Here is a 16046-nt window from a genome sequence, read left to right on the forward strand (position 1 = left end):
AGTAAAAGAAACAAGAAATGAGAATGGAAGTTGTGCTTTTCGTCATCTCTAGCCCATGAAGAGCACGCTGTGATTTATTTATTTATATTATTTTTATATATCCATCTATACGTGTGTGTATATATATTAAACTATTATTTATTTTACTTCTGGATTGCATTATACTGGAAGGGATGCCAAAAGAGGATCAGATGGGCCAAGAGACAAACAGCAGGCTCATTAGATGAGGGCTCCGGAAGGTCGCTGGGCTTCAGCGTTGACCCTTGTGGAGGCCAGGAGCGAGGTTGGGGCAGCAGAGGCCGGGGAGGCCGAGGATGGAGCACCAGGCTCCGCGATCGATGGCCGCAGCAGCAAGGTCACCAAGAGCCCCCGGGGCATCGAGGGAAAGGGCAGAGAAGGAGCTGAGGCCATACGAGGAGACTGAGCAACCATCGGGGACACGTCTGGCAAAGGGCTCTTAACTGCTTTGACAGCGTGAGAACCATTTTCAACTATTACACCCAAGCAATTAACAATAATAAATAATTAAACCCAGCCCTCAATGATTTAGATGCTTCAAAAAGAGCGTAGGTACCTAAGGCGCGCGCACAGCTTTTTTTTCTTTAATAATTCAGCTTCCAGAGTTCTACCAAACCTCAGAAGTGCACATCTCCATCCTCTCCAGCTACTTCTGCCATCCCTTCGAGTTAATAAATTATTTTACTGAACTGCAAAAACTTTATAACCTGAGCTTGTCAAGCAATTTAACACCTCCAATTCTTCCTTTCAAACAATTCGAGCCATCTCAGCTACGTCTCAGGACCTCTGCGATCCACCCCAGGACCTGCCTGATTTAGACCCTTCAGGAGCAATTGCATGGACCCTGGCAGATCCCTGCTACCACCCTGGCCACAGTTGATCTTGGGAAGCATCCCTGACAAAAGCAGGGGCGTTCTTGTTTTTTTTTTTTTTGTCTTTTTTTTTTTTTTCTCTCCAGGGAGGGTTCATAAGTGTTCATAAATGTTCACAACATTTCCTTGGAAATCAAATCTACAATCTCATAAGCACAGTGTATTAGGTTTGCTCTTTTCAAGAAAGCATTCAAAATGCACGGCTCTGAACATTATCATTCTAAAATACTGTTTCTGTTTAGTTCTTTCAATTCCTGTAATGAAATCTGCCACACATTTCAGCTGCAATTCCTTAAAACCAAATGAAATTTCTTTATGATCTATTTTGCAATTCTGTGCCTTGTTCGATAGCTACCATTGTCTAATCTTGCAGATGAATGACAGAGGGTAGCACCCTTGCAAGAAACTAACCATGTCTTTGCTCCACAGAATGGTTTTGCTGTACTGGTTACACTTTTCATTCCAAAAGTAGACTGAAAATAATTGAAATTACATCTGAAGTCTTCTTCAGCGAGTGCCTAATGAGAAGCACTGGGTAACAGCTCGCCTAGTGGCACCCATCACAGAATTTGCCTGAATATGAATGATTTGTTTTAACAATCAAAAATCCTCAAAATTAGCAAGGAAAAAAATAGAACAGTTGCATGCAAAGACTGAGCACCTATGGACTGCCAGAAATAAACGATGCCATTTACGATTTTGATCTTCAATTACATAACCATAGAGTGTTATCCAAAGACTTGCCTTTCTCCATGTGACCCAAATCTGTCCCATTATTATGTACATCTGCTTTAAGTTATTCTGGATATACTTGAGCTATATTTGGCAAATGCCCTTGACCATTTCTGCATATTCCCCTAATCTCGGTATTAATGGAAAGGTTTTTTCATTACTCTTGCTTACATCGAGAAGAGGTTTTTCAAAATGTAACCAATACGGGATGAAGACTGCATCAGATGCATTGCTTTAATGCATATTTTCGTGCCGCTGCTCTTTTCATACTTAGTTTTATTTCTGAGAGAGCGAGGGGAAACATTCCCACCAACAAAATCGTACCCAGCCAGGCGCCAGGCAAAGTCTGTCTGTCCCTCTGTGCTGGTTCATCACAAGTTGCAATGCAACAGAGCAAACAGGCAACCAAAATCTTCGCTGGAATCGATAACTCTGTAATTAGGACTATAAATCTATCTTGCTCTTCAGCTGTGACCTCCGGCTGGCCAAAACCCCTGCCTTTGAAGTAGAGAAGTGCTCCAAGTGCAGCTCTGCCCCAACCCGCAGCCTCCGTGCCCTGCTCTGCCTCTGCAGCTTCAGGGGCTTGCTGCTTGTTGCCAGCCTTCCCGTAACAAGCTGCCTTTCTCCTTCGCTGCAGTTCTCACCGTTACTTCTCACCGTTACGCCTTGCACAAGTTCCACAGATGTCTGCTCTGAGAAATTTAAACGAGAAATTCTCCTCGGCACCACGTACAAGAACTGCTTCCTAACCAGCTCTCCCCACTGCTGTGGATGTCCTTGTGTGTTCTTTCAAGCACACTGCCAGAAAGACAGTCATTTTTTTAAGCAGAAGCCCTACCGAGCCACAGACAGGCAACAAATGCAATTTCAATGCTATCATCAAATCTATTTCAATGTATTTCGTGTTCTAGATTTGAAAAAAACCCTCTGTACTCCTATTTGGGGGTGAATTTCCTTGGATTTCAGCTCTCATTTACCTCCTGAAGAAAAGAGAATGGAGGAAATAAGAGGACACTCAATCAATCACTAAACATCCCTTTAAAAAGGCCACAATTACCATAAATGGGATCCTGGGTATACGGAACATTTCCTAAAAGCAAGATTACATTTAGCTCTCTGAACAGGTTCCCGAGCTCTTTAAAACAGCAAGGACAAAATGACAGAGGCAGCAAGCCGTCCGCCGATGCAGAGCAGAGATGCAATTCGTCCGTCCCTCACAGTTTTGGCATATTATCTTGGGCACATCACCTGATCCTAAACGTGGCTCTGCTCTCCCATCTCCGAACACAGACCCTCTCATCGAGCACTGTCTGAAGAAAGGCCTTGACCCCTAAATACAGTTATTTACTATTTATCTTTTAGCTCTCTGAGCTGACCTTTTATTCCAGCCATATTTGGGGATGAGCTCTTATACTCCTATTAATAAAGAGATGTCCTGGGTTGGTTGGGGGCTTTTGTTTGCTTTTTGTTTTTCCTTTTTAAGATTCACAATCAAAAAAGAACAACCACTCCCTTTGAATATTATGTTTGCTAAAATCTGAGCAATATAATCCAATATTATTCTGTGTATTTATTTTGCTACATTAGGCATGTTTCTCACAATCCACCCAAAATACTTTTTGAATTTCCGCAACTGCTTCCCAAAACCTCTCATATTCTCTTCTCTTACAATTTTTCACGTGGTAAATCTGACACAAACCTCACGAACGCACGTTACACGCCACTGCTGGGAAGCAAATGAACAGCAGTAGCTGGCTTTGCTATCTGGCAGCTTTGGTAAGAAGCTTTATTTTGGGGATGAAGCACAAATAAGCTAATGGTGCCAACAGTCAACTGGACTACACACAGCTCCAGCAGAAGCCTGGACAAATCCTCTCCTCCTGCCGTTTGGGGAATTGCCCAGCTCTGGCAGGGATGGCGGAGATGCACAGCTCCCAGCATGACAACGATGCCTGCATGGGAAGCAGGCGGGGGCCAGCAGCGCCTCACACGTGGGTGGCACAAGCAGGGCGGCAGGGAACTTTCAGAAGCATACTTGTGTGTGCAGAACACATTGCTGCTACTGCATAAAATTGACCTAGGTGTTCACCTCCAAAACCATGCTCATTTCTGCCCTCGGCTGCTGCAAGAGTGGCAGAGGCCACTGAGAATCCATTCTGTCGCATCCAGCCATGGTCCCAGCATTTGATTCCTTGGGGAGAAAGAAATTGCAGAGAGGACTTTTACAGGTGTCCTTTCTTCTTGCGAGGTAGCTCTGCCTGGTCAAAACACAATCAGCGTGCAGGGAGCTATAACTTTAGTTACATCAAGGAGAGATGCTGCAGCCACTGACTGCTGTTAAATGGGAGGCTGTGGGTTTGTGAGAGTGAGGGGAGACACGGACGGCACCAAGACCTTCTTTTGCCTACAGCTGATATGTTAGCACTTTTCCCAAATAAATGTTATTGAAGGCAAATCAGTCCTAATCATGACCTTAGCCTTTAGGTCATAAACAACAGTCTCCCAAACCTACTGCCATTGAAGTGCTGGGATTTCAAAAGTGCGGTTTGGGTATGGAAGCTGTGACAGAGATTACTAATCTACAATCACCAGCTATTAGAGCATCAAGTATAAAAGCATTATTGGATGATTCTGATTTATTAGTACTTACTCATGTTGGCAGAATTGTAAACTGTGAGTTACCAAAATGAGCTGATCATACAGCTCTGTATTCGTTACTGCAACAAGCACCTCCGTTGCTTCCTGTACTCACATGGACTTTCACAAAACTAGATGATTTCAGGAACAACTGCAAATGCAACAGAGAATTTTCCATGCTTTTTGGTGTTATTTTCAAATGCAACCAATACCTGGGGTCTCTAATCAACAACCCTTCAGCACCTAATAGAGCGGGAAGACCCTGTTGCCCATTCTGATGAGATCCATTTAATACCTGTAGTTTCTCCAAAACGTAAGCCATATCAATGAAGGCCTTACACAACTCAGAATCCGATCCACCAGCTATCCTCTCAGCATGGTTAAGTTACACAGGGCAAGAGCTGCAATTTTACGCAGGTCATTTGGGTGGAAGTCCAACGCTGAAGTTAGCTAACAGGGGAAGGCAGAACCACAGCGCCCATGTAACCTTGCACATCGCTGCATCTCCTCCCGTCAGGCAACCAAAACAGGTGCCAAGAAGAGAACCCAGCAGGAAACTCGGGAACAAATGGAGGAGTTTGAGGAAGACTGCTGCAATTTCAGACCAAAGACAACCATTTTGGAGCCTGCAGTAAGCGACAGGCCTCTGGAGGGCCTTGAAGATGCGGTGGTAAAATCAATGCTTTCCAGCAAGGCCGTGAGCTATCTGCCCTTTCCAGCTGGCAGCTGGCCCAAATTTTTCATGTTTGGATTCAAAGTAATTATCTTTCAAACGATTAGAAGTTCAAATAATTAGTGACATCAAATGTCCAAAAGTCTGCTTAATACAGTAGGCAATCCACCTGCAGGCAGCGGTTGCGGGAGGTTATGAGCAAATTGATCTCCTTTTTTCAGCACAAAAGTGCAGCTGTGCTGACCAAGAGAAAGGAACAGATAGGATGGGGAGAATACTGATGATCAAAACAAATTACAGCAACGGGAACAATATTCACACTGGAAAAGAATAAAGAAGTCCTTGTTCTGCAGTCCCGAAGAGTGATAGGAAGTCAAGGCAACTGGTAAGAGAGCAGAAGTAATGGTGTGGCTTTCAGAGCACTGCATATTTTCCCTTATGAGAAGCTCTCCATAGCATCCCTGGAGTTCAAGTGCCTTTTGGTTAAGGGACAAAGAAAGCATCCATCGGATTCATGCAACCATTATGACATGGGAACCAAGCTCTTACAAGGATTGAGCAGTTTTCCACAAATACATCTACCCTCCTATTATCTTTGGAGCTGGTAAAGCGAATATTCACTTTTTGCCTCCACAAAAGTTGAAACCAACTAATACTGCCTCAAAACTGACATCAGGAACAAAGAGAGTAGAATTATTGATCACTTCTTCTAGACTGCAGAGTATTTGGGAAGAAATATCCAAGTCAGAAGGAAAAGGGACGACTAATTGGCAGTCATGACCAAGAAGCCCACCTACCATTATTTCCTCCCTCCCTCTCAGGGTCCCAGTATTTCCACTTATGACAGGCATAAACTCCAAAGGTTGAGGCTAACTCTAAATTAACCACAGCCTGAATAACTCCTGAGGAAACGGGCAGCTCAGGAGCTAAGATGAAGGATTAGGCTCGTGTAACGACACCGACAGATTGCAGGCGGGAGCCCTGAAGACACAGGACAGCACGGTCACAGACGGGTCAGGGCTGCCACTGCCCTGGGACCTGCAGACACTGCCCTCATGGCAAACACCGAACACATGGCAGTGCGCATTTAATTCAGTTTGACAGATGCAGAGTGGAATCGGAATTACCACAAGATGAACAAAAGCTGAGATGGCTTCATAAATCTAAATTGACATGTAGTGCCTTCCCACAACTGCAAGTATCGACGGGTCTTTTCTGCCCAAGAAAGGACAATCCGGGGATAAAGATTTTGGTTTGGATACGGCTGATAATTATAGAAGTGAGAGTGTGAGCAGCCTCCTGTGACACTTCACGAGGGCAGTGACAACAACCACATCTTCAGCAGCAAGAGAGCAGCACCCCGCTGGAGGCTCAGAAGGCACGTCGTACCTGCTGTCAGCAAAACTGCGATCCTAGAGCAGGATCTGGGCAACCAGCTCACGTTTCCAGTAAGATGATACAGGCAACTGATCCCTCTGATGGCCAAGTGTACAAAATAGTCGAAAAGAGATTAAGCAGAAGAGAAGCATGGAGACCTGCATTGCCTGTTACCTACGCTGCAAAAAAAATTCCACCCCAACCTCTGAATATGACTGACATTTTGACTTGAGGCAGGATATTTTGTACCTTTGCCATACACGTCAGGCTAGAGCTAAATCAGTGTCCTTTTATCTAAGCCAGAACTGAAGTTACTTTAGGCTGAAATTCTGAAAAAGTTCTCCCTCATTATAAGGTCCAGTGAGCCTCCTGAAATATATGAGGACATGTCATTATTAGCTGTGCCTTTGTCCCATCTGTAAGAGGTAATTTTGTTGTACAGCTGTGTGTGTCAGGCCAACCATGGAGCTGAAGACGGAGCCATGGGCAGATGATGTGATAAGAGGGCACCTGAGCGTGCAAGGACTCCTGGGCCAGTGTGGAGACCCACGCTGGGTCGAGGCTCTGAGACCTGCACTTGTCCCATCTACACCGCCCACCGGAACAATCCGAGTTTATCGAATCCTCAATTTTACTTGCAGTTATGGCACAATGCCCAACACCCAAAGACAGCTCAGCAGCATGGATGGCCATCGGGACACAACACTGGAGCAAAACCGAGCAGCCCACGCTGCTGAGGACACCTGACAGCCTCCTGACACGACTTGTTCCCAACTAATCCACACAACTCGGGTGTCTCTGCGTCACAGGCCATCACACGTTCACAGCCATACTGCACATGTTGTAGTACTTGGGAGCATCGGTGCAGGCTGCCCTTGTCCCTTATTTTAAGAAATAATATACTAGAAAAGGAAACTCCTCTGCAGGGAGTCGCTCATTCTATGCAGAGCCTGACCTTGCCTTTGTCCATCAGCAACGCAGAGGTTAAGGACACAGTACAGGGAAGGTCTCCGATGCTCCCTGCATACTGCAAAGTGTGATATTAAGTGTCATGTCTGCTCAGATGTGAAAACGAGGAGGCTTTTACACACATCCTTGTAGGCCCATCGCCGACGGCTTCAAAGTCAACAGGGCCAGTTTGCTTGGGTACATATTTACTTACTGGCAAGACAGAAAGCTACAAATATTCACTAAGCCGAAGTGTTAGCACAAAGAAGTTACCATTTCCCAGTAGAGGAAGGGAAGGGAAGCACTCCTGTCTGACGAGGTGAAACAACTTGTTTGACTCCAGGATCCATCCAGACGGGCCCAGCCCAAGGTGCTGAGCTGCAGGGAACCCTGCCGCTGGAGCAGCTGATGTGAAACACACTTCAAGCACCTTGTAGATAAGGTGCTTTGGCAGTCACTGCGACTCTCTGAAGTTGGACAGTTCTTCATAAGAACAGATTTTGGATCTCCTAAAGCTGTTTTCTTCCCCCCCCTTTTTTTTCCCCAGATAGCTGAAAGCAAATCCAAGGTGGTAAGGGGAAGCTGACGGTTTGCAGATCACATCAGGAAGCTTCAGGAATACCGTGTTATCTGAACTCAGTGAACAGTTAAAACATAGTATAAGGAATTCCTGTTATGTCCAGCTCTACTGGAGCCCCCATGATGAGGAGACTGGCTCCACAAACCCCAAAGTGCAACCCCAGGCCTCTTCCCAAAGCTGCCGCCTCCCGCGTGCCTGAAGGCCCCTCTAGGCCTATCTGTACATAACAGCGAGTGCCCTGGGGCTGATCCCAAGCAGACACTCCTCAAACCCTAACCATGCTGTCGCTATTCTTATCGCAGACTCAGGATCACAGCCGGGTTTATTTTGAGGCCGTTTCCATCTCCGAACAGCGCTGTGCTCCCAGAAGAAGCACGGAAAAGTCGATGGCTCCCATAGCAACCGACGCAGGGAATTGCCACCGTTCTGCTGCAATTAGGGCCGATCGCAACGATTTCCCATTCCCTTCAGGTCAGTGGGCTTGAGAACGGTGGGCCAGCCACAAGACTCAACAGCAAAACCATTTGTCAGGCCACGGTTTGTTTGATTATTCCCCGGCCTTCCTCCCAGCCCAGCACTGGCTAATATGACCGAGGTTGGACAAGGATCCTGCCAGATGACTTTTTGTTTGGGGGTTTTCTTTTTGGCTTATTCTTATGTTTTATTTTGGCTTGTTGCCTTTTCACCACAAGTAATGTGAGCACAGCTCTGCCTCACCCCTTCCCTGTTGAAGGGCTTTCTCTGACACCTGAAAAATGTCCTGGTGGTGTTTAAGAGAAGCGCATGGTTTGCGTAAAATGAAAACTAGACATTTTTACACAATGAAAAGAAAGAAGTGGAAGCAAGCAGATGTCAACCCCAGAGATACTTTAACCAAAGAGGGAGAAAAAGGAGCAATGAGATGAATGGAAACAACAGCGCTGTGATGGCAGCAGTTAGTTAGGTGGTACCTAACTCCCTTAGGAATGGAAGCAGACACCTGCCAGCTTTGCGTGGAACAAGCAGACACCCACTGACCAGACAGTTTTGTGTCCCAAAATTTCCAAAGAAGAATTTAATCACAGTAAAAGATAATGTCATAACATACTTAGCCTTTGAAACGTAATGGCAAGGTAATAAATCACATGAAATGCAACTGCAAATGCGGATCTAAGAGAAAAAGCAATTACCTGAAAGCACCATCCATCTCAGACTGCTTCCAGTAGGTTTCCTAAGCGCTTGTAAGTCAAAACACGCACGTGTTTTAGATGCTATGCTTAAAACAAAAAGCAGCACAAAGAAAAACGCCCTGTGATGAAGAGTGAAGCAGAACCAGGTAGCCAGTGCACCATCCCCTGCTTGTGCCACCTCTACAGAGTGAGATGCGATAAAAATATTACAGATTAAATTGTGAATCACCAGACCATCACAAAAAAGTTCTGAACTGCTGAGTAACAGAGGTTTGAAGGTCAGATCCTGCTCTGCCACGTTGTCCTGCCTGCAGAGAGGCGATGGCTGTGAGTGTGGTGCCACAGCCGCTATGTTTGACAAGAAGGAAAATGGGAGCTGCTCTGCCCAAAGGTGCTGCCAGGTCTGAGCAGGAACAGGGAGGGAGGACGGACGGATCCACCGCCTCTCAGGCTCTCCTTACAGAGTCAATGCTAAGTAAAAAAACAAGCAACAACTTCTCCATCTTGCCTACCCCAAGTCAAAACGGGCAGGGTTCAACTCTAAATGACCGCCGTGATTGCAAAATGAGCTACAGTAATACAATTGAGATAAATGTGTTCCTCAAAGTCACAGATGAATTTTTTGACATCATCTTAAACCAAACAACCGCAAGATGTGGGGCACTTTCTGCTTTCACGTAAATAGATTAAATCCATCTTACAGAATCGAATTGCCTTCTTTGGGCACACCAAAGAATATGGCTTTCTAAAACCTCGTATGACAAGCTTAAATCTTTACTATGTCCTTTCTACTAGAAGTTCCCTCAAAAATACCAGCCACTTTATTATTCTCTCTCCTTCCTTGAGTGTTGAATCTCTAACGTGCATCATCTCGTACACTGATTCACACTGCAACATGTCAAAAGAAATAATTCCCCGCAGCAGCAGGAGAGGCCAAGCGGTGGAACAATGGTTGCTGAGGAAACCACCTCCCCGAAATGTGCTGAAATGTGCCTCGAGCCTTAAAATAAACATTTTAGCATTGAGCAAAATTTCATCTCTAGGCATCTCAAATTGAAATAATCATTTCTATATGCAGAGTAGATAATGTTCTCTCTTCGTTGCTATTTAGTGTTTTAAACTGCCTTTAAGTGTATAATTAATTACATTACTTGTCAGGGATCACTTTACAACCACTCCACCTCCACTCAATTGCTAGGCTCTAGCATATCTCCAACTTTATTCTTTTTCTTGTTTTAACTTCGAGCTTCATTCCTCCAACTTCTTTTTCCTGGAGACACTAGCACTGCCTGCTCATGTCCTTCACTGGACACACACCCCACAGAAGAAGGTTGCAGCACGACTAGCTTTGAGGAAAGGAGCTGTAATTCCTTAGAAAGCTGATTACAAGCAATGCCTGTTGGCTTCACCACCGTCCCGAGTGGGATTCATCCCTTCCCATCAGGAGCTGGATACTGTGACGGTGCTCAAAGTCCCCACGGGTTCATCCAGATCTTTGTTGCTTCTTTCCTTCTTTACACAAGACTCCTTCTCAGCCACCTGCCTCCTTTGAGGATCTCATCCCCTGAGCTCCCTCCAGTTTGTTCCACAGCAAAGGGCCAATCTGCATGGAGTTACTGCTCACAGGTTCCTCGCTGGGCATGGCGAAGAAGGAACGATCTGCAGGACTGCAAGAGGAAACGGTGCATCCCACCAACCTCCTCCATGAACAGCTTCAGCAATCCTTCCCCAGCGGGCTCCTCTCTTCCCTCTTCACCTGCCGGTTACCTCTAACATCAGCCTGGCGTGGTGCTTCAGAAACTGCAGCCTCTGGACCTCAACAAATGCCAGCTTCACTGCTCAGTGCCAAACATACAGGGACTGTGTGGCCAGGCTCCACAAGGCCGCTCTGGCACCCAGGCACCTTGGGGAACCTCCTGGAAGCCCAGATTTCTGCCTTTGCTCCAAGTCCGTGCTGCTCACCAGCACCTACTGCAGCAAGTCGCTCTCTTGCTCTCTCCTTTTTTTCTTAATGATGCTTCATGTTTCTTTAATGACGCTTCAAGGCACTAGGAAACTCCACTTTTCCTTTAAGATCACTACGCTGTCAGCAAGAGGAGGAGATCAAAAGGCAAAAAAAGCAGATGCCACTGTCACCGCCTGCTGCTGGGCTGTGGGCTTCGGGAGGATGCCTGCACCTTCAAACCATGCTGGCAAAGGAAGCCGGGGGCAGGAGGCGAGGCACACACACACACACACACGTCTGCAAGACGTACGACGAGATAGGGCAATGTGGAATTTATGCTTTTAAGCCAAATTTACAATTCAATTATAATTCTCTGTGGATGCAATCATAAGAAGTTTATAATTATTAACGATTACAAACATGACAGTTGAAGCTATTCAGTTAAAAGAAGAAAGGGCTGCAACAGCAAAATTTTAATTGTAATTCATGATCATTGGAAAAGAAAGAGAGCTTTTCACAGCAACCCTGGCCTCAAAGGAGGTATTTTCAAGCACAGGGACTGCCTTTTTTCTAAGATACCCCCTCTTTCAAACAAAACGCATTAAAGAAAGCCCGCACTCAAAATCTGGACACCATTCAATTAATTCCTCCAACTGTGAATACTAATACTCTTCAGACTCAGGATGCACAGACAGAAGCGATACCCTGATTTCAGAGAACCATTTATTCGTACAACCTCCTCTACCACAGCTACAGACCAAAAAGGAGCATTTCACGGATTTACAACTCCATCCCAAAACACTTGACATCCTTTTCCTCTATCCATGGCAAAACACGAGTCCCTTTGGTTCATAAACCAGTGAAAGCCTGGAGAGGAAATGGCAGAACTCAGCAAAAAAATTAAAAACCTCCTCCCGCTGCTCTGGGCATGGCCTCCTCCAGGTGTGACACCTCTGCCCCAGCCTCCCCCACCGCTTCGCCAAGCCAGGAAGAATTTGGGATTTGATACCGAGCTCGCAGCAAGACGCAGCTAAATAAAGATTTAACGGCATTCGCACATCTGCATGAGGTCTGTCTGGGCTTGATGATATTTACGCAACTGCCTGCCCGAGCAGCCAGACGAACACGGGGTTAAGCCAGGGAGAGCCACGACCCACTTCTATTTATGTTTCGACCAGCGCTCTCCAGAGGCCTCCACCAAGACGTATGCTTTTAAGAACAATTACTACAGGATGCATAAATTGGAAGCTATTCCTTAAAAAAACAGAAAAGCAGTATTTTTTGCACGTAGGTAAACAAGGTTACACCATTTCGCATCAGTTGATAGAACGGTATCTCTGAAACGTGTTTTTATCCCAACCTCTCTGAAAACCATAATTAAAAATTAAATTTAAAGTAGTGTGTTTATTGGATCATTTTTATCTACTTAAATCCAACTCTCTAGATCTTCTACATTATTCTAAGAGTGGCCACGAGGCTAGCCTGGAACGCGCACACGACCACAAGCACCAAATGTAAATGGGCATCAGTTAGAAACTAACGCTTATTTGGGTTTCCAAGTCACAAAAATTGGGCTGGGGCAGGTCCAATCAAGCAGCTACCAAAAGGAGCCGTATGCCATTTAAAAGCCTCCTGGGCTGGAAGTGCCGGCTCTCCCTCGCAACACAGACCCTTCGCATGCGGCTTACCAGGGCAGTATGCATCAACGTCCAGTTTCTGGGCTGAAGAAAGTGTTGGTGAGCCAAGCTCAGATTCTGGGATTCGAGGGCTCTCAACAAACTTTGCTTTCCTCAAAGGGGCTAAGGAGAAGGAGGGGGGGAGAAAGAAAGAGAGGTCATGAGTAAGGGAAATAGCAAGCAACAGATGGAAGCACTTAACTAAACGACACTGTCAGACTCATATCAGGTTACCCTTTTTTTTTTTTTGCCAGAAAAAAAATTATCTGCATTCTTTACAAAGGAGATGGCTCTTGTTAAAACTTTCAAACTGCACAGTCTTTAAAGCGTGCGAGTATCGAGGCACATTCTTGATACTCTTAAACACTTCCTTTTTTCTTTCCTACTTTGTTTAATAAAATTTTTTATAGGAAGCAAATGGGCCTGCATTCAGCAACTACAGAAGGGCTGAGATCACGGAGAGGTAACAGAGCCCGTTAGGGTTTCAGATATTTAACTATAAATATCTAAAATTAATACACAAATTTTGGCTTCGGTAATTGTTTCCTCTGAACAAAAAATTTCAATTTTGAAACATCCTGAATGTCTGACCAAACAGATTTGGTATTCAATGTGAGTGACTGGACTACAACTAATGCTGCCCAAGAAGACAAAACCCAAGCGCTTCACTTTTATCCTTGCAAATCCAGAAAAGATTCAAGAGAATTAAAGAAAGAGCAGGGGAAAGGTAAAACTCTGTCTGTAACAAACCAGCATTGAGCACTAGTGCTAGAGAAATGTGATTTTTCTGCATGTTTGAATGGTCTGAATTCTGAAAGAAAGCTCTATGCACCTTTTGCAATAAAATAACAACTTCTAAAATGCCTTTATTACTAAGTTTTTAAACAGATATTCCTGCCAGACCAAGGAAATAGAACTGGGGAGTAAGTTATATGCAGAGATTATTGTATTACATTTCAAAGTTAAACTCACATGCCCATTAAAGTGAAAGGCTAATTTGAAAAGCTGCTCTAAAAACTGTATCATGGGTCAGTATGCTTCATGCCTCTGCGGTTCTCAGTATAATAGCCTCGATTTACATAATTTATATTTATAGTTCTCTGTCCTGAAAATTAAATTTGGGATCTGAACCTAAGGATGGGGGGACGTTTGTTCTCATGCATCTCCTGCAATAAAAGCTCAACAGGTCAAGCGATGACCTCTGAGGCAGCAATAAATCTCTGGCTTTTAAGGAGACTGCACACAGCCAACAGTCCCCTGCAGCTGGAAACGGATCCGCAATTCTGACGATGGGGCAGCAGCGAGGCTGCGCACAGCTCGCTTGCTCTCGCCTGCTGAGATGGTACCTGAGTGACCATGGTGATTTTTAGAAAGAGGGTGGGGAAAAGAAGATGGAGCTGATGGTGTGGTTTGTCAACAGAAGTCCCTCTGAGGCTGAATATATCCAGATCTCACTCCCTCTACCAAAATATATCAGATCCCACTCCCTGTACCAAAATAGGTGCTGAACAACCCTCCTGACTCCCCTTCCCCTAAGCACCGCTCCCGGGAGACCCGATGCGACGCGAGAAGAGGCACCACGCTATCACTTTGCACGAGAAAACACGGCGTGACCATTAGGTATATTTAAAGCACGCTCCCCTCCAGGCTCTGCAGGGGCCGGTGTAAGACGAGCCGTGCCAGGCAGCAGGAATGTAAGCGCCTGGTGGAGATAAGGGGGGCTCGCAGCCCCCCGAGGCCCCCAGCCCCTGCCTCCCTCGCAGCACCGAAGGCGCCGAGGCTGCAGGGTGCTGGAGGCAGGAGCAGGGGTGCTCAGCCCAGCCCGGCTTGCACAAGCACAACCCGCTGCTCACCACCACCAGCCCGCTGATTATAACCAAACCCATAAATACCAAACATGCACGCACGCACAAAAACCCTATCAGCTTGCAAATCGGCCAATGCCAGTGGAAAAATTATTTGCTGTGATGATCTTGTAGCAGATACCAACGTAATGAAAACACATCAATAGTGGGAAGATTATGACTCTGGCACCAAAGTTGTTGGGAATAATAATTCTGCACAGACCGATTTACTGGCGTTTCATTTGCAATTATCCTAGCAGATAAGTTTGTTTCAGTTGTTTTATCACAGCCCCAGTAACCGTCATTTTTATAATATAAATTGGAAATAGCTCATCTTTTCTTTCTTTATTGTTTCTGGCTAACGCTAGAACCGCAGACCATCTGATGGGATGCTCGAGCAACGCTCAACTCAAAACAAATACCAAAATACCCAATGTAGCTGGTTCTCATAGGTCAAAATGTTAATGACTGCAATGGGGTCATCACCAGAAGGTTTTGCTCTAAACTTGAGTCACTGACCCAAAGAAGAAGGAAAAAATATACAAACAGGAAGGGCTGGCGATGCCAACTACTCTGCTTTACTGCATGGACCCGAAGAGAAATGAATTGAAGGTTTCCAAAGGTGCACAACCTGCATGCTTGGGGTGTTTATCCTGAAGAACAGGCAAAAGTACGTAAAAGCTTAACGCTGAAAGCAAGGCGACGCTGTAATTATTCAGATTAAGTACATTTTTTAAGATACAGTTGATTCACGATTGGTCTTTTTTTAGTAGTCCCTAGGAAATAATTAAACCTCCACCTTTCCTGCCATGGAAGCCCACCCTCCTGCACCTCTGCTCGCAGCCTGGCAGCTCCGGCCCATCCACAGGAAGGAACTCGCCCACATCCCACGTCTGCATCTGTTCTGGGTCTCTCCTGCCCCTCACCAACGGGCTGCCCAGAATTCACCCCATTAATTCCTGCCTTGAGCCAACACCCAACCTAGGGCAGCACAAGCCATCAGCTCACGAATCCTACAAGCTGATCCCATCCACCATTTTAAGTTTCCAGGATAATGAGGAACCTATTATTATCTAAATGATTGCTTCTTGCTGTACTACTTCTTCAGTCGTACAAGGCAATTTATAGTATTTATGTTTTTATTCCCTAAAAACAGTGACTTAAGTCTTGAAAATGCATGGTACCAGAAGACAAGATGTGCTGTGTCAACATGACTCAAAACCAAGTTGCGTTTAAAAGGCTCCAGTCAATAAAATCTTCTCAGGGTAACTGCGTACCAGGGAAGAGCCACAGCACACTAGTTCCTTTCATTTCAGATGTTCTTAACCTTAAAAAGACCAAAAATAAAGCCCTCACTCATATGTAACCCGATTACACGAAGGAGGATTTCCCCGCAGAGGAGTGGAGCGCTCCCGTCTTCGGTCCAAAGGAAGATTACCCCGGCAGGCTCAGATCTGGGCATTACTTTTCTACTGGAAGAAATAGCAAATGGCAACACCATCATCTCAGAAACCTGTTTTGGCATTTTTTAGCCAAGTGTTAAAGTGTTTAGTCAAGTGTTTGACCTTTTTTGCC

The 16046-nt window shown here is 45.4% G+C and overlaps 1 protein-coding gene across 13 annotated transcripts in view; it reads right to left on the reverse strand.

Moving 5' to 3' along the window:
- The window catches only part of TANC2 (tetratricopeptide repeat, ankyrin repeat and coiled-coil containing 2), a 280077-nt gene that overhangs the window by 113734 nt on the left and 150297 nt on the right, over positions 1–16046 (reverse strand). For 11 of the 13 annotated variants that reach the window (XM_032202931.1, XM_032202934.1, XM_032202935.1 and 8 more), the window contains one exon: positions 12640–12750. The exons of the other annotated variants lie outside the window; for them this stretch is intronic. In XM_032202931.1, the coding sequence (XP_032058822.1) occupies positions 12640–12750 (111 nt within the window). The remainder of the gene's footprint in view (positions 1–12639; positions 12751–16046) is intronic. 13 annotated transcript variants of the gene reach the window in all.

Source organism: Aythya fuligula, chromosome 24 (genome assembly GCF_009819795.1).
Source record: "Aythya fuligula isolate bAytFul2 chromosome 24, bAytFul2.pri, whole genome shotgun sequence".
NCBI lineage: Eukaryota > Metazoa > Chordata > Aves > Anseriformes > Anatidae > Aythya > Aythya fuligula.